Raw genomic sequence first — 25,273 nt, forward strand, 5'->3', positions numbered from 1 at the left:
CTGGTCTGTATTGCATGATATTGTTTGGATTTCTGTTGAGGGTCCATTATTCTTTTCATAGCATACTGCCAGGATTGAGCTCATAGTTAATTACCAAAGTTTGAAATATTACTGTGTGTTTTTTCTTTCAATTCTTTAAACTGGACAAGAGCCTCATTCCATAAAATGAACGGGAAAACATTGTCCTTATTCAAAGAGTTTTTGGTCTAAGATGCAACAAAGATACAATACACAGTGGAAGAAATGGGAGAGGGATCACAGCAGTTACAGTGGCAGGAAAAGCACAGGGTTTTATGGTTTAGCTATAGGCACCTCTTGATAGTTCTAGAAAAACGTAGAGCTTGTCTGCACTTGAAAATGATAGTTAATTCACGTAGTATATAAACCTGAAGTTCAGTCACTCTTTTCTTCAAAACACTCAATACATAATACAACTCACTTGTATTCTGGAATAAGAATGTGCATACAAGGCTATGATCAAATACTCTTTAGAGGTAGCTGTTGTTTTTTTTTGTTGCTGTTGGTTTTTTTAGCTTCCCTGTGCAGATGAGCACATGGCTAGAATTAATATTTGGGAGGTATTTTTTTACGCCAGTGGTTCTGCACACTGTAATTTTTTTTTCCACTCAGACAGTTAACATCCGTCTTCTAAAAATATTGAAGATAATAATTTGCTAAATTCAGCTTGACTTCTGCAGACCCTAATCCCTTGTGAGTTCAAGTGTGAGTTTCTGAAGATGGGCATCCAAAACTGAATTACGAATTTCAAAAAGTACAAAACGTTGTTGCATCAGAACTGGTTTGATTCTTTGTGGTTGAGATGACCACAGCCTTAACATTTTAGGCGTTATCTTGCAAACACAATCAGCACAGATATTTTGCTTTAAGATGGTGACAAGCTCTGGTGCATGTTTTTCTGTAGCCCCTACTGTTTTCAAAGCACTCATGAGCCTTCAGACATTAATCCTCCCGAACACGACCTGGTGTGAATGCTGTCATCTCCATTGGGTTGAGTGGCTGTTCTGTCATCCGGCCTGACTTTCTGCTCTTCCACCTTGAAAGCCTTGAAGGCGAGGTGGGCTAAGAGAGGTGTACTACTTGGAACCTCTACAAGCAGCCTGCAAAACTTCATCTGCCCCCTAGCCACGGGTGAATGGACGCCGTGCTCTCCTGGCCATCATGTTTCCAACTCCTGACTGCCCAAATGGTGTGTGCAGCCGCTTGCTCAGCTGCTTGGACAAGGGAGCGTGGCGTTGTGTGGAGCAGCAGCAGATGCTGATATCAGTAACTCACTGGTGAGGAGAGCAGAGGCTACGGCACGATACTGCAGAGCAAAGGGAGCACGTGGGCACCAGTGGCAGCATTGCAACTGGGGAGATGGAGGAGGGAGGAAAGGGCATCGCAGGAGGGGGAAGGGAACCATAACTGACCCCTGTCTGATAAACCCATGTTTTTAGGACCCATTTGTTAACTTTGAACATGCAGTCCACTTCTACCAGAAATTACAAGCTTGTCAGAAAATTTTAATGACATTGCTAGGCAGTATTACACAGAAGGTTAGAAGCAGTCTCTTACTAGACTTCTCATTTATGAATCTATTGTCTTTTCATTAACTTCCCCAGCTTCCAAAATTGCTAAAAAACTAAGGGCAAGTAGGAGTGGATCTAAGGAAGAACTTCTTCCCCAGGAGAATGATGAAGCAGTGCAGCAGGTGCCCAGAGGGGCTGTGCCATCGCCATCCTTGGAGGTTTTCAAGGCCCAAGGGGACAGAGCTCGGATCAACCTGGTCTGAGATTACTGTCCTGAGTAGGAGGTTGGACTAGAGACCTCCTGAGGTCCCTTCCAACCTGAGTTATCCTATAAGCCTGTGACTGTTATAATTATTTAGTTTTACATGTTGCATAATATGGTTCTTTGAATTTCCCCCTTATTAGCTCTATATGGAGCCTGCCAGCTTGTCTTTGATGAAAGCATCTTCCAGAAAGACATCTGTTCCTGAACTGATGAAATCAAAAATGGAAAATCCACTGCCAATGCAAATTTGCTTGCAGAGTTAAAAATGTATACCTTATTTTGAGTTTTAATGTATTTAGCTTCAGTTTGCACACATGGGCTCTGGTACATGTGGTTCTTCCTCCATTAAATCAAGGAGTTCTTAGTGTCCCTGTTTTTTACCCTGTGCAGATATTTACTCCTCACACTGACAGCACTCCTCAATCTTCTTTGGACAGGTAGAGTTCTGCTGAGTTTTTCATAATACTGCACTTCAGTCTTTTTTTTTATGATTTTATTTGCCTTCTGCTGATATTTAATAGTATTTTTTAAATTGGGCAAAAGCAAACTGTACGTTGATTTCTTCTCTGGCTCTAAGCAATATATATACTAAAACTATACAGGGAGTTACAAGAGTAGTTTTATTATTCTTCATTGCTATTTTCCTTTTTGTGCCTTTCTGCACCAGTGACAGCTTTTTGAATTCTGTCAGTTATCCTGTTCTTACTCCATGTAACGTGCTTTGTTTGTTTTGTATAGTGCTAACTGGTTAACGAGAATGTCACAATTAAATTTCCTCATATGAAAATATATTACATCTGTGCAGTTCCTGTAGAAGCCAAACTTGTAATACATTCAAATAACAAAATCAGATTTATTTGGCAAGACCTATTTTCCATGAAGCTATAAAGCTTCATACATTACTTATTAGTTGAGTCTTGTATCAGCATTTCTGTTACTTTGAATCAATTAATGATACGGCAAGATGTTTATACTTAATTGTGTTGTCTTATCTCCCTTTTTGAATATCAGTGCAAGACGGCACAACCCAGTCCTTGGTCCCTTCTAGGATCTGTTAAAAATTGCTTTAACTGGACCAGATAACTCCTCATGCAATTACTGTAAGAGTTTTGGCTACAAGCTGCCCAGGCCTATTGATCTAAAAATAGTATTTCTAGTAGATACTCTTTTAACACGTTTTCCCATTATTGGTGGAAAGTGTTTCACTCTTTGCTGACGGAAACTACAAGGGGAAAGTACAGCGTCCTCCTATGACTCAGACACAGAAAAGAAATACTAATTCCTATTCCCCTATTAAGAATTTTACCATCACTATCAAGACCCAATATACACCACCTCGAGGCTTTGTTTTGTTTCTGATATTTGTGTTCATTTCAAAGACTCCTTTCTGGCGGCTTTAGCCCTGTCAGACATGAATTTTTAGTTCAAGTTTTAGCTACTCTTCTAATTTGGTGCTCTTAAAAGTTTTCATTTATAATTTAGATCAGCTGTTAAGCTTTTATGTTTTTTCCATTTTCTTATACAATATTTTCTGCATTTTTAATGCCACCGTCATTTCAGTATTTAGAGCTGGATTCATCTTGCCTAACTTTGGTGATCTGAAAGTCTGGTATCTCAGCTCCCTCTGTAAACAGGAGAGAGAGGGAAGCATACATTTGGAAGGACACAGTTGTTCTCTGGAGGTTCGTTTATTTTTTTTGCATTAAATATAGAAGGAGCCCAGATGATTAATTGATATTGGATGCCTTTGTTTTCAATGGGTACGTTAGGTAAGATGAACCCTGATCAAAGCAAGAGGAGTTATCACTCTAATCTACTCTGGTGATTTATCTAACACTATTTTTAACAGACTTTTTACATCTTTGTTACATATTTTTATCTTTGCATTTTCCTTCATTTTCATTTATAACTTTGCTACATTCTGAAAAAAATATTCAGTTTAAAGCTTGGTCCAGGCAAGTTCTCATCCCATGGTGCTGGGGCAGGGCCTCCAGCTGTGAGGGCTGACCCGTGCTGTGATGGCGGCCTCGGAGCCACAGAGGGGCCCTCGGCTGGCTCGGTTGTGTGTGGGGGCAATCGAACCCCCATGATTTGTGTCCCGCTCTGATGTTTGTTATCCAGCACAGCCATCTGCCCACACTGCTGCAACATGCACCCGGGTTGCTCTTTGTACAGTGTTTGCTTCTGAACCATTTATTTGTTGTTGGCCTCGGGGTGCGCTTCGTGCTGTGGCGCTCAGGAGGCCGCAGGTTCTGGGGTGTAGGCACCTGTGGGTGGTTTGTCCTGGAGGAGTTCAGGTCCTTCAGCTCTTCACAGTGTCATCAGTGGTGTTTTGGCTGCTCTGTCCAATGCTCTCTGAAACCCTTTGAGCCTTTGAACTCTGGGCCAGTCTGTTAGCACTGGGCAGCGTTCCTCGGATGGCACCCACAGCGCTGCCCAGGCGGCCTCCAAGCACCATACAGACTTAGCAAGGACCAGCTTGGATAAGGCCATCCCAGTCTGGGTGATGAGAGGTGACAACAGCGTGAACATGCAGATCACACCAGAGAGCAGGCCCGCGTGCAGCTGAGGCGAAGACCAGGGCCTTGTGCCTGAAGGGCTGCAGCGGCCACCATGGTGCTGCCCATGGCTCTCGTGTCCCCCAGCAGCTCTGGCCACCTCCAGTTAGGCAGAAGTGGATCATATCCTTGCACATGAGAGGCCTCCTGTCCACCCCAGCTGCACAGTGACCAGTTATCTTCCAGCAGTGTCACCAGTGCCCCCCTTCAATGCTTTTTATCTTCTCCTCATCCAGGCTGTGGGCTTACCTTTCTGTCTTTTCTTCTGAAGACTTCTTTAATCACCTAGTGCCATTAGCTGGCACTCTTCTAATAAGTAGTCAGCAGTGATGATTGTCTGCCTTCTTGCAGGGTTTTTGCCTTAAGCTACAAGGATATTCAGCAGACATATCCCATATCACTTTTTTCCATTTCCTCAATGGTAATTTCCTCACTAGCTGATTTGATGATTTATCTAATAACTGCTCAGTTCTTCCTAGCAAAGCTCCACGTCTCTTGAGATTATTTTTTTCACATCTGTAGTTAATGCTAAAGCCTCATTTTTCAAGCTAACAACTTTTTTGTAGAGTGAAGATCATTTAAGATCTTTTCCCTGACCTGGCTCACCATCTGGTCCTGTGAGTCCCCGTGCTTGTAGAAGGAACAACTGGAAACATGTGGGAATGGGGAGGGAGGGCAGCAGTGGCCTCCGCAGCCGATGTTGATTCATGGTTCAATGACACCATGCCCTACATCTGCTACATCAGTGCCTAAATGTGCACCTGAACCACCCCACATCTTGGGAGAAAAACTAAAAATAAAAATAAATATATCTGCTCAGAAATGTGGAACGATGTGGTTATGTGTTACTGTACATCTCTGCAGTCATTTCCAGTGTATCTCTGTAGTGCCCTCAGTGCACAGTCAGGAACACATCTTTATCTTTTGGTGTAGTGGTCAGTGAAAAGAAACTACTCCAGATTAGGGGACAGAGTCTGGTTAGTCCTACTCAGACAGGAAATAAATGAGGGAAGGTGGATAAATGGGTTCGTAGATCTCAAGGTCAGAACTTCTATTCCATTCAAAGTCAGCAACTTCTATTCCATGAATTTTGATTCCATGAACTGAATTTCTGGGGAGATGTGCTGGGGAGCGGTCCTGCTGCTCACTGCACTGGCACTCCATGCAAAGCCACTCTTGGAGGGAACACACACTGTTACCCTGAAAAAGCTGTAATTACTAATTCTGCAAACACAAGAGTACTCAAAAAATATGCTGCCCACCTATCTTTCTAATGCACACTGTTGCTACCCCACCACAGCTGCCATGCTCCTCCACACAACCAAGCCCACATGACAGAACAGCCTGTAGAGCTCAAAATGGTGTTCCCATTGTTATACTGGTGAGGACAACATTTACGAAAACATTTGAATTGTGAAAGAAACTTTCAATATATGATATTTTGCTCATACCCAAAAAGGCATGTATAGTTGAAGTTAGTGTGATTCTGCTGGCCCAGGAGGATCATAGCATACATTTCTCTGATTCAAAAGCTGATAAATTCATCCATATTTCACTATTTTTGGTCTTTCAAATTAGTGGTGGTCCATACTGATAGTAGTTGCATTGCAACAATGGAATTGTTCTCTCTTCTTGCCTACTCCGTATCTTTGGTGTTTCTGTCTCCCAGTTTCTCTCCTCCCATTCTAGATCTGATTGCCTGCCACTCTTTAATTTGCCCTTTTGAAATCTGATCTGCAGAGGTCACTGCAGGTCCAGTGCTAGTGGTCACTCTGTGATCAAAAAGGTGATATTTTAGCTCTCACGTTATGACAGTTTTGGTCTTTGTGATGGCAGATTTGTGCATGCAGGAAACCAAATGCGTTGCATTGATTGCACACTTCAAAGGGTGTTTCCAGACTTTTGAGGGTGGTAGTCTGGTATTTCTAGACTGAAAGTAAAATTGTCTTGAGGACAACTAGAGAGTCATTTCTGAGTCTAGGATAGGAAGAGAAACCAGTACAGGTTCTGCTTCAAGCAAAGATCACAGTAGCATCCATTCCACATTTTCAACTTTCCCAAATACTGGTGGCCATTTTAGATGAGTCTTCTTTTGAGAATGGAACAAATTACATCTTTGCTTTCCCACCACAACAGTTACATCTAACTTCCGTGTTTCCGTTTGTGTCTACAGATGTTTCTCCGATTTGCCATGTTCTGTTCTTTCATTGGATCTGTTATAGATTTTGTGTATGTATGTTTCCTTATAGTACAATAATTAATCTACCCTGTTTCTCTCTTCACCTTTTTCTTTTGCCAACGATTATAGGAAGAAGAGCAAAAACAGGCAGTAAGTTGACTTCAGTTTGTAGGTGATCTAACTTTTTTTTCTTACTGCATGAAAATACAATTTTCTGTTAATTGGCTTGTATGTATATAAACCACAGGAATGCGGGGTCTTTCTCACATCTGAATTTGAAAGCAGCCTTCATGATTATCCAGTAGAGCATGTTTTTGTGTATGTCCTTAAAGTTATTCCGCTATCACTTTCACATTGAGCTGATTGCCATGGGTACACAAGCGGTGACTGTATTCATTAGTTTTTTATGGAATTGTGCATGACCATCCAGGGTTGAAATGTGGGTTCTCAGCTGGCTTCAAAATTTATTATCTCAGAGATTCTTTAGAGTGCTTTCCATACTAAGAAAGCTTTCTTGTCTCTTCAGGTATCCTTAATTTGCCTCTTTGCCACATGCAAGTCCATGCATGAAAACTAATTAATGACTTAATATTCTAGGCATGGATCCAGATCATTCAATCATGATATAGTCTCCTTGAATTAGTCCCAGTATGCTCATTGTAAACAGGATGAGTAAACTAACAAGAGACAAGAATGCATTTACTTTTTACTGATGTTCATTTTCTCTGCCCACCTATTAAAATCTGAATCCTGTGTTAATTTCCGAATCCACTCCAGAGGGAGCCCTTTTGCTTTTCTCAGAAATAACCAGATGTTCAGTGTCTTCTCTCCAACAAAACATTTTTTCAGCATTTTTGAGCATGTTTTTCTTTGTACACAAAGCATTAATGAAAATTAGTCCTGTGTTTCCCATTGGCTTTATTTTGTTGTTGTTGAATGTTGTCAGATATATGACATGAATTGGAAATACTCGTGACTTTTTTTTTTTTTTTGTAATGACATATATACTTCTGGTTAATTTCAATTGCTGAAAACACTTCAATACTACATGTGCTGAAATTGGCTTTTGGTGACTCCTGGATGGCCATTTATTAAAATACTGTCATCAACTTAAAAAGAAGATGGTGGTAAGTGTGCATCTTCTGTTGGAGCCTAGTTCATCTTTAGTTGATGCTGCCAGTGAAGATTTATCCCTGGGTTTGCTAAGGCACCTTGCAGAAATTCTTTGGCTTAATGAAGGGACCAGATTGCAGCATGTGGCAGTGATCTTCAAGGAATTTCCTGGAGAAGGGAAAGCAACCAACACGCCACAGTCCCTGTCCTCCCACTTCATACTGTGCAAGTGGAATGTTGTATCGCATGTCATTCTCTTACCCAGTATCATTGCTAGGAATGATCATCTGCAAGGAGATGCAGAATTTTATTAGCTTGTTTTTCCCATGCTGTGATTTTTCATCCTGATTATGGATATAGAAGAAGGGTAAATATGAGATCAAAGGAAGAACTTGCCCAATTTTTCTTCCCTTCCCTCCCTGGAGCACTATGTTAGTAAGAGGATAAGAAAGCCAAAACTGACTGCTAAAATAATGTCCACACATTGTTACACTTCCCAGTCCCATTCTGTTGGAATCAGTGATGAATGAGCCAGAAAGGATTTGAAGTTCAAGAAAGCAGATTTTGACCAGCCAAAACTGAAAACTGAACTGAAACTTTACATCCTTACCTATCATGGGCTGAAAAAGACTGGAGTTGCTCTGCTCCTAACTGTACAGGTGCAGCCTGGAAAAGATGAAAGTCTCAGGGCATGGTGTTCTGCTTGGCTAAGAAACACACAGTCATAGAAATCACAGAATAACTGAGGTGGGAAGAGACCTCTGGAGACCATCTCATCTACCTCTTATGCTCAAAGCAGGGTCAGCTAGAGCCCGCAGCTCAGGAGCTTTTCTGATCAGGTTTTGAGTATCTCCAAAACTGGAGACTCCACAACCTCTCTGGGCAACTGGTGCTAGTGCTTCACCAGCCTCACCATAAGAAAGAGTTTTTCTTTATATTTAATGGGGAATTCCTGTATTTCCATGTGTCCCGTTACCTCTGGTCCTTTCACCGGATAATACCAAGAAGGGTCCGGCTCTGTTTTCTTACTCTCTTCCATCGGGGATCAGTACTCATTGTTAAGGTCCCCTCAATCCTTCTGTCACAACTCTTTCAGCCTCTCTTCATATGGCAGATGCACTTGTTTGTCATCATAGTTTTTGGCTATTCCTCAGACCTGCTCCAGTCTTGTTTTGTATCTTTCTTGTACTGGGTTGCCCAGAACTGGCCGCAGGACTCTGGATGGAGCCTCACCATTTCTGGGGAGAGGGGAAGGATCACCTCCTTCATCCTACTGCCAGCACTGTGTCCAACACGGCTCAGGATGCTGTTGACATTTTTTGCTGGAACATCGCTGTTCAACTTGTTGTCGGCAGGACCCCAGCTCTTTTTCTGCCAAGCTGGTTTCCAGCCCCCAGAGCACACTGATGCCCGGGCTTATTCCTTCCCAGGAGCAGGACTTTGCTCTCTGTGTTGAACTTGGTGAGGTCCCTATCTGCCCTTTTCTCCAGAGGGATTCAGAGATCTCTCTGAATGCCAGTCCAACCATCTGGTCTATCAGCCACTCCTCCTAGTTTTGTAGTGTCTGCCAACTTGTTGAGGATGTGTGTTGCCCTATCATCTAGGTCATTTCTGAAGCTCTTAAACAGTCTGGCCCCAGTATCAAATCTTGAAGCACACCACTGGTGACTGGCCTCCAGCTGGACTTTGCATTGATAACAACCCTACTCTCCACTCTGTGAGTTGGTGTCTGCGCTATTTTGGAAAGGAGGTAATGGCACATCTCCGGTTTGAAGTCCAAAAGAATTCATTGGACCATACTCTCACTTCTAAATGTCTTCAGGACTTCATGTCATCCATTTTCTCCAATAACAGGCATACTCGAACACAGGGCTGGCTGGGTGTGAGATCTCAGCTTAAAGAAACACAGCCAACTGCAGAACTTTAACAATATTATCAAACATGACACTGTACTTAAGACCCTCTGCTAGTTTTGGTGGTTGTAGAGTTGCATCTTCCCTCTACATAAAACCCTAGGGTAGGTTGGGAAGGGTACCAGTGCAGTGTGAGCTCAGCCAGCCCCATCCTGTGTCCACATCAGGCTTGGACAAAGAGCCTCGTCTGATTAGTACTTCTCAAAGCCTACAATCTAGCCCACAAACAGCTGACCCACATATGAGGGGCAGTGGGGACATGTCCTAGTGTTCTAGAGGGATGATCTCTCACCCCTTGATGAGATGGCTAGATTATGTGGTGGTAGCCTGAATTTACATGAAGGATTAAGGTAAATAAGAGACAAATCAACAGAACAGTCACTGAGTCAGTACTGGCTGCACATCAAAAGCAGTAGTATCAGCACCCACTTCAGGAATTTGTGATTTCCCGTCGCTGCTAAAGCTGCAAGTCCCATGCTGCCTTCTCCATATTGCTAGCAACAGATAGAGATGGGTCAGAGAGAATCGGTTGTCTTGGCTGTATTCAAGCAAGTTTCTTGGCCAGCAAAAAAATACTACCTGAAGAAGTGACCTTGTTCATTCTGCGTTTAAGGAAACGTACACATTCCAAGGGCTGAACATACGCAGGCTAGCATGGACATTTTGAATGGCTTGGCTGACATCATGAGCCAGCATCGCATCCAGTGCAACAAGACGCCTAGCCGAGAGGAGCAAGCAAGGGTTTGCTCATATATTTGCACCCAGAGTGATTGCACATCTAAGCACTGAGGAGAGACCTTTGCTGCCAGTGGCAGGGCAATAAAAAGTTACTTGGCTGCTGAGGTTCCTACCAAGTACCTACCGAAAACTGTGTGGGAACTGACTTCCATTTCCAGCAGAAGGCTAGGTGAGCACAGTGACACCTGAGACAGCAAACTCCAGACACAAACTCCAGTCCTCAGAAGGCCAAAAAGCTGTGGCTCTCTGGGCCAGTCTGGCTCGAATATCATGGCAAGCTATAGGGAACTTGTATCACGAGAGGTCCGCTATTTCTCATCCTGGTTCAGAGTTGATTTTCCATCAAGATTTTGAAAGTTTCTTTACTGTCTTTCCCTTCACAGGACTGCGCCTTCAAATCACTTGGGCCAGTCCTGGTTACACCCTCATGGAAAAATGCCTTGTGTAGAGATATTGCAGTAAAGGGGTATTAAGCCACAAGGTATTCATAGTCCATCACACCATTCTCTATTACTGCTAAAATTGTTGCGTCCCAGCTAATAAAGATCATTTCCAGCATAGATCTTAATTTACAACAGGACCGTTTTCATGTCACAGCTGGTGAGAGACTTAAATAATCTGCTAAATATTAAAACCTTTGTTTTATAGTCAAATGAACAGCCATTGGAGCTGTACTGTTCACTATTCAGAAGAACGTTAAAGGAACTCACAAAGATGTACATCACATGTATCATGTCTTTGGCATGTAGTACAATAAGACATACAACAAACCCAGAGGAGCATCAAGCACTCGTAATCCAACACAAGAGAAGTGCTCTAATGCCGAACAGGCACAGAAATGGCTTCACAGCAAAGGAGCTCACATGGGAGTGCTTAAGCACTGGAATGGAAATCTTTTCCTTTCTGAGGATGGTGAGAACCGTGCGGCATTGCAGAGCAGATGAGGCTCATGAATTTTGAGGTTATATTACCAATCAGAAGAAGTGGACATGCTGACACCAAATAGCCCCTGTGAAGTTGTGGAAATTGTGGGAGGGTTGCTCCTTAACCCGGTGGATGGGCTGTTTGGAGTCCCAGTTTTCCTGCCTGCACTAGATGGAGATGATACCTTCCACTCAACATGAGCGGTGCAGGGGCAGCAGTACCTCTTCACCTCATTTGCAGTGCACATCCCTTGTCTGTGGTGAACCTTCATAACCAACAGCTAGAGCAAAACTGATCCCAGACAACAAGCTAGGGTGATACCTGTGTTCCTTCCCAAGAGCTGCAGAAACCCGGGAGAGGGGAATTCCTAACCATGGGGAACATGTAACAGCTGAAGAAGTCTCATCAATTTGATGTCTGGATATGAGACTGTTGTTCAATTCTGCGTCTGTCTTTGCTATCTTCACCTCTCCAGAGTGGGTCACTGATGCATGGCTGGGTGACCCCCCCCACCACGCACTGGTGCATTTTATCAAAAATATGAAGAATTCCTCCTGATGCCTGAACACTGCAAGTCCTCTTCCTTATTGCACTGCGTGGCCCCCTTCATTTCCAGGGTGTGCCTTTGGTCTCTGCGGATGATTCCAAGCTCTCAGCATTGATGGATCATGTCTGCCAGCTATATGGCTAACGTGACCCAACTTGCTCGCAAGATAATCATTCATACTCATAACTGAAGAGCCTCTCTGAAATAAGTGGAAGATCAACCTCTAGGAGTGAATAGCTCAAGTAGCTTAACACAGAGTAATCCTGTTCTGTGTAACATAATGCTGCTCAGGATAAACTTAGGGAAAAGATGAAATCTAGTTGCCTACCACACTGGCAGCCTTAAATGCCTTCTCTGGTTGAGCTGAAAGAAGTGATAGCAGTTCCTGAGACTCGCAGGCTAGGCCTGTACTAGTGAGCGTGCATGGAAAAGTTCTCTGACACCGAGGCCAACTGGCATGAAAACGCCTGCCTCTGCTAGCAGATTTTCTTGGGCTCCAAGGCCTGGTGGCTGCATGCGGTATTGGGAATGATTCCTGCAGTGTGCCTGGGAATTGCTGGGGAATGTGGTAGCTGAGATGTGTTAAAGCTGTGCCAGGGAGCGTTCTTACACTTTAATACTGTAAATTACTTTGTTCCGGTGCCAGAAACACTCCTGGGCATGGTTCAGTTCACTAATACAGACAGACAGCTTTAGAGTGAGCTTTGAGTTTGTGCCTCCACACGGGGAGCCATGTTTGTGGGTCTCCTGAAAGACACCAAACCTAGAAAGGCTCCTGAAGGAGTCATTTAGGTGTTAAGTTTTTGAAGTCATATCGGGAGTGGGGTGTCTGTACCCGGGGGGTTTCTGTGTCAGCCACATCTCAGGAGGGTGGGCTAGGTCTGTGCTGACGCCTGGTACTGAAGAGGAGAAGACTTTCCCCTTCTCGCTGACTGCCAGCACTGCCTTGGCTACGAGGAGGAGGGCTTGGCAGTGAGTGGCCATGGATGTGCCTCAGGATTGTGTTCCTGGAAGTCTGATTGCCCTGATGGCTCACGCTGCCCTGTGGTGGTTGAATGTCAGGTAAGAACGTCTCCCAGTGACATGAGGGCGCTTCCCACAGCAATTGTGTCAGAGCGCTGAAGTGTAGGCCAAGGTGTGAAGCCAACATCTACAGAAGACCTGGTTTCTGTCTGAGGAGAAGGAAAATGCCGCTCCCCACCCCGAGCAGCAAGGCTTTAACAAGTTTCCCTGGGCCCACTCAGCCCTCCCCTGCTGCGCTCTCCATCTGTGTGGAGCTTGGAGGGCAGAGCTAAGAGGATTGAGCACGGCTCAGGCGGCAGCAGATGAAAGTGGGTTGCTGCTTTTCTTCCTGGTGCTGTGTGTAGCGGCTGGTGGAGGCCAGACATGGCACGGGTCTGCCAGAGCCTTCTGAGAGCAGTGCCCTGCTCGAGGCGGGCGGTGAAGGGGCGCGGGGTCCCCTCCTGATGCTCATCTGGGAACAGCCCAGGAGGGGTTTAACCACGCTGCCCCATTTCGGCAGGCACACAAGCAGCGTGATTAAGTGCTGTCAAACACGCAAGGCAAACTAAAATAGTAGAGAGCACTGAGATGTTTTTATTTCTGAGGTGTAGTAACCGGAGATATTTTCAAAAATAGCAGTTGAGAAAATTGTCACGGAAAAGTGTGATTTTTCATATGTTCCTGCTGTCCCATTAGGAGGTAACAGCCATAACGTAGAACCATTTATCCCGGAGTACCCACTCCATTCATGTCTTCCCTGAATCGCATTCCTCTGTACTTAATCACATTTTGGATTGCACAGCCAGAAACAGGCAGGAGTTTGTTCAGTTTTATGTTTTCCAAGTCTTGCCTTCGCTGAGAAAGACACGTATGCCAAGTTTGAACTTTTAAGCTGCTACCATTTTTAACAAAGCTCTGTACAAAAGCGTTGTGGCTACACTTGCTTTTGACTTGGGGGAAAAATATGCTTATTCATTCTTATGCACTTCAGAAACGGCTGAAGGGTTTTTTATTTTCTAAACAGATCCTCTGTCGAGAGGCTGCCCAGCGTGAACATTTTCAGTTTTGATCTTCTGGAGGTTTCCGATTGTTTGCTTGCTTGTTTGTTTTAATACACATTATTTGCAAAAAGAGAATTAGAAAGGAAACTGTCCTACGGTGCTTGCACCGGAGTGCACAGTGCTCATACAAAGCGGTTACTATAGGTGTATCGTGGGCAGCTATAAGGAAAAATCAAGGCTTGGTCACATCACGTGTGGTCAGAGAGGCTCCAGGAGCCCCAGGAGGTTGTGCCTGTATGCGGGGCATTTCCCCTCCTTCAGTCCCATTTTGATGTTGATAATTTGGAAGGCTGGCAGCAGGAGCAGCCTTGGTGCTCCAAGAAAGCGTCAGGGCACCCAGAACCCCAACAGCATCTGTAATGGGGCCACCACGTCCTGCCAAAGCAGCAGCCTGCATGCATAACATCGTGTCTCCAGGCCTACACACACCTTGGGTGCAGGGGTGCACAGCATCAGGGCTGGAGCTAATCACCACCACCAGATCCGAGCCGTCTCTGTGGTTCTGATGTGAGGAACGTGTTGGGTGGACAGTGTCCCAGGGACTGCAGAGTCAGAACAGCGTCTGGGAGGTGTGTGAGCATGGACTGGCAGTTTGGGGTGTATTAACAACAGCTTTTTTTTTTCTCCGAGTCACTATATGAGAAATGTTGCTTTTAGGAATTTAGAAATGTTTTTCAAATACCCAGATTTTCTTGCAATAAAACCAACATTTTAATTTTAATTTTGATGAGGAACCAAAGGGAGAGGCCGTGCTGCTTTACGGGACCATTTGATGTAGATGGAGAAAGCAGAGTTGTGGACCAAGGGTTAAGTCAGTCCAGGGTGAAGTCAGACTGAGGGTTAAGTCAGCTTTACAATAAGCTGACTTCAACAGCAAAGCCAGCTTGAAACATTCCTTTTCCTGTGCCAATATTCACTGCTCCAGCAATTATGTTCTTACAGTTTCTGAGGGGCCATGCTCCAAATCAGAGCACTGAACTGTCCTAATTAAAGACAGCGTTCCTAGAAAAAGATGAAGCCAGAAATTCTTGTAACTACACCTTCATTGACCTTGCCTCAGATCTTCAAGAAGTACAAATCCAGACTGGAAGAGGCTTGATGCAGTTCCTTAGCATGAGCCTTTCAGGGCAGCCACTAAAACTACGTGGCAGAAAGCAGCCAGCAAGCACCTCTGGATCCGAGAGGGTGCACCAGCAGTCAGCTGCGTGCCCCTTTGCAGCAGTACAGACGAGGATGGTTCCTGTACCAGCAGATCAGAGAGAAGGTTATAAAGGACAATAAGCAGTGTCCCACCAGAATCAATGATCGTTTAGAACTGTGAATCCAGTGCTTAGGCTTATTCTGCAGGAATATTTCATAGGTCTCCACTGAAGATCTCATATGCAAGGTCAGAATGTGTTTGTAATTTTTTTATATTTTTTTTTGTGGCATATATTTTCCCACAAAGTGGGTGTTTCTATCCTTTGTTTTTTCTTCATGAGAATTCATTGCGGTGTGTTAGTGGTATTTTTCATTCCACATGCATGTTTCCACCAAAACATTCGTTGCCACATTTTGCGGTAGATATTCATGAGCATATAGATTTTGTGTTTTTGTTGTGGAGATATCATTAAGATGACTGGAGAGATATACTGCAAGGATTTGCATGTGCTTGGCAAGGTTGAATTTCACTTGATGTTTGTTTAGTCCGTAGGAAATGTGATGCCGATGATGAGTTTGGCAAGACTGAAAGTTAGAAGACAGTATTCAGGAATAATTTATTTTGCCATAGTTTCTTTGAGTGTAGATTGCAACTGGTTATATGATTATCCTTGGAGAGTCCAGGATGTGAAATGCTTGTTTGCTTCCCAGCTGAATTTTGTACCCATGCTGACTGTTCTAAAGCAAATTTTTCTTGACTTTATAATCAAGGACCTGATCTAGTATGTAAATAAGCTTAAGTGCAGACAGTGCGTGCATACTCCTTCAGGATATGCCTCAGTGTATGCTTAATTCTCTGCAATCACTAATTCCTTCTGCTGTGCTGTAGCACTGGATTGGCACCCAAATACAACTGACTGATGCCATAAATAGTGCATATGCATATCTGCAGCATTTTAATCTTAACCAAACCACAAAACTGTGCATCTTCGCATCTCTCTGGATCAAATTGAGTGTGTCCATTTCAGAGACGGGGAAAACTGATACTTTTTTAGACATTCAAGACTATCCAACAAGCTGTTGATGAAATTCAAATGAGAGCTGTTGCTTGTATCTTGGCTGTCACTTGTAGAAAGAACTGGTTCTCATACACAATCATGAAAAATATGGAAGAGGCCCCGTTGCAACAGCACATACTGGAACTGGGTTCTTAAGGGCTGCCTGCTCTACACCTTGCAGGAGTTACATCCACATAGCTGAACTCTAAACATTCGTTAGAGTGGAAGGTGTATAATACTGTTAATCCCAGTAATTCAATTGCAGAGAAATTAATATTAAATGTGTTTCTGTGTGAGCATTTGTAATACTTTCCCTCTTATCATTATGGAAGCATAGAAGGGTAATCAAAGCCACATGAAGGACATCTGGATCCAGCATTGGTTTATATGGCACCTGGCCCTTATTAATAGTAATGAGGAAATAGCAGTTTGGGATTTCTTGACCTCACATGAAATTCATTTCACTGGGCAAAGGTTGCTAACAGATGGCAGCAATTTGGGGCTCATTTCATCATCTGTTACACAGACTTTATTGCTTCATTTTGGCCCTTTCCTTTGTAAGGAGCTATCCCTTTTTCCACCTCCTCTCTTTATAAGGGCTGTCTTTTTCAAAGGGAGTCCTGAAACATCTTGTTAAAGCATGTTATATGCAGCACAAGAGTTTAGGTATGGTCTGATACAACAGAATAATCCCTTTGAGCATAAATCACTCTTTTACTAACTGTGTTGTAAACTTCTATCTTTTTGAAGTTGGTAGTTTCTTCTGGGTTATTGGCCTCTCTCCAATTTGTTCCCTATTTCCCCAGCCCACAAATACACTTTTGCACTCTGACTTTGAGCAAATTAAAGAGATTCGAGAAGACACAACCCCATAATTGTCAACACAAAACACTATCTCAAACCAGAAGTTTGTCACTGAAGTCTGATTTAATAACGCACCCCAATGAGTTGCGTGCCAGTGAGCCTGGTGTTGAAGAGCGTGAAGCATCTAGAGAAAGGATTTCCCTTTGGTGTCTACTTCACTGTTGTCATATTGGTGTGGACTCAATTATCCTCCGAGAGCATCCCTGGTCAAGCAGCTGTGAGGAGATCTTTGCAGAGCTTGCTGAAGCTTATCTGCAGCTTGGCTGGGCGGTGGTTGGATGCCTTCCCTGCTGGCCGTGGAGCTAGCTGGCAGCCAGAACTATCTGTGATGCTCAGCAGCATCCCAAGAGGGTAAAATCTTTGATCTGAGTGTTCTGTTCTACCTTTTTTTTTTTTTTTTTGGTAGTTATAGCTGATTTGAAGCATGCTAGTAGTAAGATAAAGAAACCTCAAAAATACAGATGTAGTGCTGTTTAGTATTACGGAAATATTATCAATTCAAGACCTTGGAAATGATGAGGTTCAATATTTGCTTACTCAGATGTTATGTTAGCCATTATGGTGATAGCTTCCTCTTGTACAGCGATGGCTTCTGCGCTGCAACAACATGTATTTACAACGTAACTATCAAAAAAATCAAAATACTTCCACGTAGTCAAACATTGGTGTAAATATTACACCATACTGCAGAAATGAAAAAAAAAAAAAACATACCTGGAATCAATTTATCCTCAGTGCTAGATCAAAATAGTTTTACCTAAGAGTCTGATAGTCTGAAATATCTGTTCCAGCTGTACATTGTGTCTTTCATGATGCTTTCAAACTGAAACCTCTTGGGGGTTTTATTTATCAAAGTGAAGTGAAAGTTGTTCTAACTATTAAAATCATCATGTAATCCAAATTGGGTTTAGAGAGAAATGCTTGCATTGTATTTGTGATTTAGTTTGACTACTGTAAATATCCCTACAATTTTGAAAGCCCAGAGCAGATGTGCTTAAATCCACAAAGAATTAAAATAGCAGAGAAAGATAAAATCTCAGTATTTTGACTAATGCATTTTAAGAAAAAGTCTGCTAATGTGAAAATTAATTTTCTTTTCCCTGAACCTTTCTCTGTTGAAGTAAATTCACCAGTAAGAGTGGGGGGGGGGGGGGGTGCATGTTTTAAGAAAGATCTGAATTCCAGTAGCCTCCCAGGGCTGAAAAAAAAAGCAGATGTGTACCCTTGGTGCAGTCAAACCCTGTTCATCTGTACTTATTGGAAAACACTACGTGTTTGCTTCTAGGGGCTGCAGTTCTCCAGATCATTGACGATTTAATTCTGTGTTTCTGACAACATTAATGAGTTCATCAGATTAAATAAACTACAGAATTCCAGGAGAGCTAAATCGTGTTAGCTGGGTTCTGCCGTTATGAATGCTCTTGGCACTGATGCGTGTACAAGCCGGGCTCTGCAGAGCAGCGCTGCGCATCCAGATTTCGGGGGCGCTCTGCCTCGGCGCAGTCACGGTGGGCACAGCAGCCGTGGTCCTTACTGCCTCTCTTGGTGAGATCAAGTCATCGATTTCTTAGCTCCAGTTACTGCTCTCAAAGATTTTTACAGCCTCTTTCACCCACCGATGAGCAGCCTCACTAGTTGTCGTTGACCTCGTTGAGCTGGATGCTGACGGTCAGGCTCGCCCCAGTGCAGCCTGTATCTTTGGACATCCCTTCACACATTCCTTCTCCTTGGTGCAGAGGAATAGAAACCTCTGATCTCCAAATCTCCCGCTGCTGATACCAAGGACAAGCCTACAGCCTGACGGAAAACTCTTTGGCATCAATTTCAGATCCAAAGTCAGTAATGGTAGCAGACAACACATCACCTGTGACATTAGGAGGTTCCTCGTGGTATTGTCCTCTCCTTTGACTAGAGGAGTGATAAGAGATCAGTCGTGACTGTCCAGAATATCTCTCCCAGCTCTGTACTACTTCATACCTAAAACCAGCTGGTGATGGCTGTTCAGAGGCTGTACATAGTGACCTTGGTCATCACCAGTGAATCCTCACAGGAGATTTGGTAAGTTGATAAATGCCAGCATTGGACTCCAAATCAGAGACTGCTCAGTCCAACCACACTGCTCTAGCAGTGGCCTTCAAGGCACCCATGCTCACATGGCTGGAGAATGGAGCCAGGATTTGTTCTGCTTACTTCCATCCCTTTTCCACCTGCTTGGGGCAGTGCCATGGGGCATCACTGTGTCACCCACAACAGTGCATGCTGCTCAGCTGACAGGTCAGTAAATTTGGCACTGCTGTTGTGAAGCATCTGAGGATGAAGGAACATGAAATTCAAGAAGCCTCACTGCTCTGCCAGTGGCATCAGATACGAGGGGCAGAAGTCATTGCCTGTGCCGCCTGTACCCACCTCTAGCCAGTCTGTGCTTCTCGTGGTCCTTACTCCTCTCAAGTGACGCTTCTTGCATGAACTTGCTACAGAACAGCATATGCTTGTCGCTGTAGGTAGGAGATCACATTTTTTATTGCCAGTGTTGCTGTTTTTTTTTTCATTCAAAAAAGTTTTGTTTGTTTTTTTTTTTGTGCAATGCTAGACCCAAGAAGATACAAAAAAAAAAAAAAAGAAAGGAAAAAGAAAAAAGTGCATGTCTTAGATCTGGGAGATAGGTTTGCTTTTCTTCTTGTCCTCCAGCTCAGAAGTGATACCCCCAGAGAATGCCCTGTTCTTACTTTCCTATGTAAGCTCTTGCAAAATGGAAGGAACAGATCGTATTAACATCATAGGGAACTTCTTGCTGACTGAGAACAGACAAGTCCCTGCAGACTTTGTTTTCCATCAGAAGCACACTTTGGTTTGACCCCAGTGGTCAGTATATATTGTGTGCTTGGGATGTAAAGTCGTACATCAGCATGCACACAGCGCTTACCATGATCGGCTGAATAATCAGCCTGTGAGTTTTGCATCAGAAGGCATGGCTGGTGGTGAGAGGAAAGAAGCTACAGTGGCTGTTCCTCGGTCTCTGTGATCTGACAGTGACAGGGCTAAGTCTTTCAGATTATCTCCCTTCCTCTTTGTGGCTATTGGCAGCTCATTGAAAGACCACAGCATCACATCAGAGAGGCGCTCCTAATGCGTCATACCCTGTGCCCGTGTGTTCTTAATTAGCTCACGAGCCACTCCTTCCAAAGATCAAAGGCGCTTCACCAGGACACAAGGAGCTTGCTTTTAAAACATGCCTGCAGCAGCTGCGCGGCAGTGGCTGCACGATGAAGCAACCTCCTGCCTTTTGCCGAACGTGCAATCCTTGGCTTAGGTCTCGGGCAAACGTGGGGAGAGCAGTCCTTCAATCTCAAACCCATGTAGCAGCTGATGCTTCTCCTGTCTGTCTAGAGTGGATCCTGCTCCCTCTAGTAATCTTTCACCTTTTACTAAAGGTGTGTGTCCGGTTTGCTTTCTGCCAGCCCAGTGCAGGGGATTCACATTGCCACCTGCTCCAAAGAAAGGATCCAAGGCTTACCCGGCCGTAGTAGGGCTTACTGAGCCAGCGAGAACCCCATGAACGTGCTTTCCATTGCTCATTTTCCAAGCCCACAGCTAACGCAGGCACCCACCCGTGCTGGCAGCAGTGGCTTGGCCTTGCCATGGTGCCTGTGCTGAGGAGCAGGAGGTGGCCGAGGCTCCTGGGCAGCAGTGAGAAGATCCCTGGGAGCGCAGGAGAGGGCCCCACACCTGCTCTGAGGTCCAGCTGCCAAAAGTGCCTCTTGCTGTAGGTAAGTAACCGCCGCCTCTTCTTTCTTTTGGGACACAGCCAGCATCTCTGCACTCACCGAGCCAGCGAGCATCACTGATGCTGCTGGGCAGAGGGGAGGTGGGGACGTTGGGTTCACCCCGCAGGCTCGGGGCGATGGGGCTGCTTTCTGTCCTGCTCTTTCTCATGTCTCCTCCGTGCTCCTTTCTGCTCTGCGTGTAGGCCGTCGCCCCTGAGGCGTGCACCGAGGAGTAACCTCGCACACAGATAGTGTCACTACTCAGGTGGATGGGGTTATTGATCTGCAAAGTGTCTGCAGAATCCTTGGACTACCAGCCTTGCAGACAACTCATCTGCATTTGTTATTGCTTTTTTAAGAGCCAAGTGTGTTAAAAAAGGGATGACAAATCCTGGAGTACTTTATAGGTAGCACACTTCAGAGAAGTAGTGAAAGTTGCTAAGTAACCAGTTGCTACTTACCTATGAAAATTTATAAAAGCATGGCTTCAAAGAGTGTGGAAATGACTAGTGAAGGGCACTGTCAGTCTTCTGTATTCTGCATAAAGCATAGATGTATTTATCCGAAGAAATCCAACTTTCATCATAGTACAGCAATGCTTCTCAGACCCAATATAAATATTCGTTCATGTTCACAGTCTTCCTGAAATGGGTTTAAAAAGTATATATTGATGAGTTTCTGCAGAAATGTATATTCATGGTGTGACCAGTGAGGTGTGCTTTCCTTAAGCTGTATTCCTCATGGTGTTGTATTGTTCCCATTGAACATTTCATTTGTGTTTTTATTTAGCTTTAGTCACTTTACAGTTATCCAGAGAAAATATTTAGATATGGAAATCAAACTGTATTCTCCTTTATTCAGCAGTTAGATTTAAGTTTGTCAAGCTAAGAATAAAATACCCATTTGTGTACCCCTGTTAAGGAAGTATTCGCTATGCTGGCCTATGAGCAGCGAAAGATGCATCCCCTTTCTTTTTAGGGCTCTGTGTGCCAGCTGTTTGTGTACATCCCCACCATTTAGCAAGGGTTTGAAGAAGGAGGACAGGGACTCGAGCGAGGCCATCGGTGGTGGCCGTGGCTCTGCTCAGGGTGGGTGCTCGGGGTCCTGGCGTCGAGCAGGCCTGGCAGCACCAGGCCGCCACCATTGCAATGTCTACGTGTCCGTCCTGGTCGTGGTGTTCCCTTCCACAAACATCCCCAAAAATTGCTCAGCGTTTGGTTTATGTGGATTTGAGTGACTGACAGGCTTTAGCTTTCTGGTAAGGAGGAAATTGCAGAGCAGCATAAGAGCAAATTGTCCTCTCAAGAGACAGTTTCTCATCCCAGGAAAAGAGAGGGAGGCTTTTCAGGCTAGGAAGCTACAGATATCATGAAATTCAATTTTTCTTGCAGTCACTCTCTACGTAAAGGTAATATTTTCTGAGAGAGTTCATGGCCAGAGAGGTTTCCCTATATTTTTGTGGCATTTAAGGTCCACATTTGACGCTTGGCTTTCAGGAGGCAGCAGCTGCGGCTGTGCTAGGAAATGGCGGTGTCCTGTGAGGACAGAGGAGGGCAGATCTTCCTCCTCGGGCCATGGGGGCATCACTTCACGAGCTGCAGGTCTTCCCAGCTGGTTGAGCCACCAGAATCATTGTGCTCAGGGCAGACACTCAGCATGCGTCCATTTCTAGGCCTCTTACTCTTTCGTGTCAATTTGTAGGTGGGTCTCAGTGCAGCCCTGTCCACATTGTGGGGAAAAGCAGGTTGGTCTTTGCCATGTTCACGTTAGCCAGGGATAAGAGCACCTGTGAGCATGACTAATTAATTTTAACTGGAAGAGGGGAATAATATTTTGCCTCCTATACCAGTTTGCCAAGCTGAAAAACGGACCCAGAGTGTGACAGAGGATTTCGGTCTTTGGACTGAGAGAAGCTGAGGTGAAAGGGTGCCGAGGAAGTTCAGCATGCAAGTCCAGCACAAACACTGAATCCATCACAGGCTGTGGGATTTGGGAATCTCCACATTTCTCACAGCAGCGATGCCAGCACGTCTCCAAGAGCACGATCTGTATGCACAGCAGCTAAGTTTAGCTGGCGAGGCTGGTGCTCATGACTGCAGGCAGTGGTCCTCCGAAGAGCAAGTCGCAGCAGCTGAATTAGCCTCCTGCTCTGAATCACTTTCTGGAGGACGCTGTCCCTCCCACTGTTGACTTCGGCATGACCTCAGGAGGTTGGCCCCACTCAGCGAAACCAGACTTGACACAAAGCCCTGCCTCCCCTGGCTCCCAGCAGCGTTTCTATTCTTAGTCCATTGACGAGTCGTTTTCATCTCTCTCTTGATTTTTGGCACATGACAGTCTTGCAAAGGCAGAGTGGGTGAAAAAGCCAAACCTTTGCACACAGTTCTCGGGAACACTGGAGGAGCATTGCAGTTTCTCTTAGTCACCATTCGTGGACTCTGTGGAAGTCCCCCCCGGCCGTGACGCCTGCGGCTGCGCTGCAGTTACGCAGAGCAGTGTGCGGGCTCTGTGGCTACCCCACCAGTGTGAACTTCTTGCTGCTATGATTGCCAAAAGCTTCCTGCAAAGCCCAGAAAGGTAAGATCTGAGGACTGTTAGAGATTCAGCGAGCCGGAGAGGGTTCACATTTAGCTATTTCACGTCCTGACTTTTTGGAGCACAAGTAGGCAGTAACCTTCTGAATTCAGCTCCTGGAAAGTCTCTGCAGTTTGTCAGCACCGCTGGTTCCAGGCTGAATGCTGATCTCTCTCGTGAATAATGCATTATTTTTTCACATTCCAGGCAGCTCCCAGTTTCTGCACTGCAAGCAGCATATTGCGCTGGCTTTCATGTGCTCTGTGCCTGTGCTGGCCTGAGTGCCTATGTCCCAGGGCCAGCGCTGGAACATATATGTGGGGCTGCGGTCTGCCTTTCCGAATTAACCAGGCTGAATTACTTCAGCCATTTACATGGCACAACACGGGACTGGGCTATTTTGGCAGCAGGGCAGGCTACAGCAGCACCTGTGTTGACAACGTTCATCACCAACACAGAACTTCCCAAGTATAACCTCTAATGTCCTTGAGGACTGTATAAAATATTGGGAGAGTGTTCCAGGAAATGATGGAAGCCATGAAGAATTTAAATATTTTCCCGAGTTTTCTGTTCTCGCCCACATTCTGTCTTCATTGGCTTCCTCCTCTTTTTGCCAACAGATTCGAAACTCGAGTCACATTTTTTAAGGTCCTGCAAAAACATTGGGTGTTTTTTACGCTTCCTTTCTGACACGACAGTCACGGATTTAAACAACAGATGAGCGACCTTGTAAATCCATCCGGTGTTTTCTCCCTTTTCAGGGTCTGAAGCTGTATCATTAATTAATGATTAACTCTCGCATCCAGTTAGTAATTGTTTCCATCACCACCCTGACATCAGTCTCCCCTTGGGACTCCTCTACACCTTTTTTTCTCCGCATACGTCAGTAAAATCCCAAGGGCTCAATTTGGAACCAGAATTACCGCTCTCCTCCTTCACCCGATTGCCACTGTGGGTCCCTTTACGAGCATTTACGTGCCATGACTCGCCGCAGCTACACAGTCCTCCTGGCAAGCAACGATCCCTGTTGTGAACAGCTCACAGTCCGTCCTCCTGAATTGGCTCCAAGGATCTGCTCAGGATGATTCGTGCGCTGAGCGCAGCCGCTGGCTCATGGCCCCGTAGGCGGGAGGGCTCTCGGGGGTCCCAGCCCAAGCTCCTGCTCCTCATGGCCCAGCTGGGAGGAACGGTGCCATCCCTGGTGCCACGGGCTGCCCCTTTGCTGTCACACCCCAGGATGTTTTTGGCCTTTGCTATGAAGACACGCTGCTGGCTTCTCTTCCACGGGGCTTGGCTTGCAACTGCTGCAGTGAGGATGGGCAGGAGGAACGGGCCGGGGAGGTTGGGAGCCCAGCTTTGGAGTTCTGCTGTGGCACGGTGGAAAAACTTCCAAGTACTAAAAATCAAATTGACTGAATGGCATTACTGCGTAGTACTGAGTGCCTTGGACAAACACCTTTTTGGATTAGGCACGGAGCAAAGTATCATTCTGCAAACCAAGATTTCCTCTCATAAAAAGCGTTACCTCTAAGCACTGGAACATTTTAAGAGATGTCGTAAAGCCAGACTGCTCCTCATCATGGCACATAAGCTCATTTCCAGTTACACCTTCTACCGGGGAGGTCTATCACCAGGGGCTGCAATTCTTCATAAAAGGCCCCTGGGCAGACAGGGCTGTACAGATATCGCTGCAAACGCGTGCAGTGCGGCTGGGACAGCGCTCTGGCCATCAAGAGCAGCACGTCTTCCTTGAGAGGGGCACTGCTCCTGGGTGTCGGGTATCTCCTGCTGCTGTCAGAACTGCTCAGATAAAGTCTGGTCCAAGCCAAGAAGCAAATTTAGGTTTTTGTTGGGTCTGAAAGAAGGTTTTTGACTTGAGAGTTCTTCTCTCTGGATGGCTTCCCACAAACGTTATTGAATAACACAAGTGTTGCAAGCACAGAGAAATCAGATTTTTCAGTAATTGCATGGTACTGCAAGAAACAGTTTTCTTTTCTGAAAGTAACAATATTCTGTTAATGTGTTTGTCAGACATTTATCTTTT

General features: G+C 44.9%; 1 protein-coding gene across 12 annotated transcripts in view; it reads left to right on the top strand.

Annotated features, from left to right (window-relative positions):
* Nucleotides 1-25,273, top strand: part of DTNB (dystrobrevin beta) — a 194,579-nt gene that overhangs the window by 133,915 nt on the left and 35,391 nt on the right. For 10 of the 12 annotated variants that reach the window (XM_072036668.1, XM_072036667.1, XM_072036665.1 and 7 more), the window contains one exon: nt 6,661-6,681. The exons of the other annotated variants lie outside the window; for them this stretch is intronic. In XM_072036668.1, coding sequence (XP_071892769.1) covers nt 6,661-6,681 — 21 coding nt within the window. The remainder of the gene's footprint in view (nt 1-6,660; nt 6,682-25,273) is intronic. 12 annotated transcript variants of the gene reach the window in all.

This window comes from Anas platyrhynchos, chromosome 3 (assembly GCF_047663525.1).
Source record: "Anas platyrhynchos isolate ZD024472 breed Pekin duck chromosome 3, IASCAAS_PekinDuck_T2T, whole genome shotgun sequence".
Taxonomy (NCBI): Eukaryota; Metazoa; Chordata; class Aves; order Anseriformes; family Anatidae; genus Anas; species Anas platyrhynchos.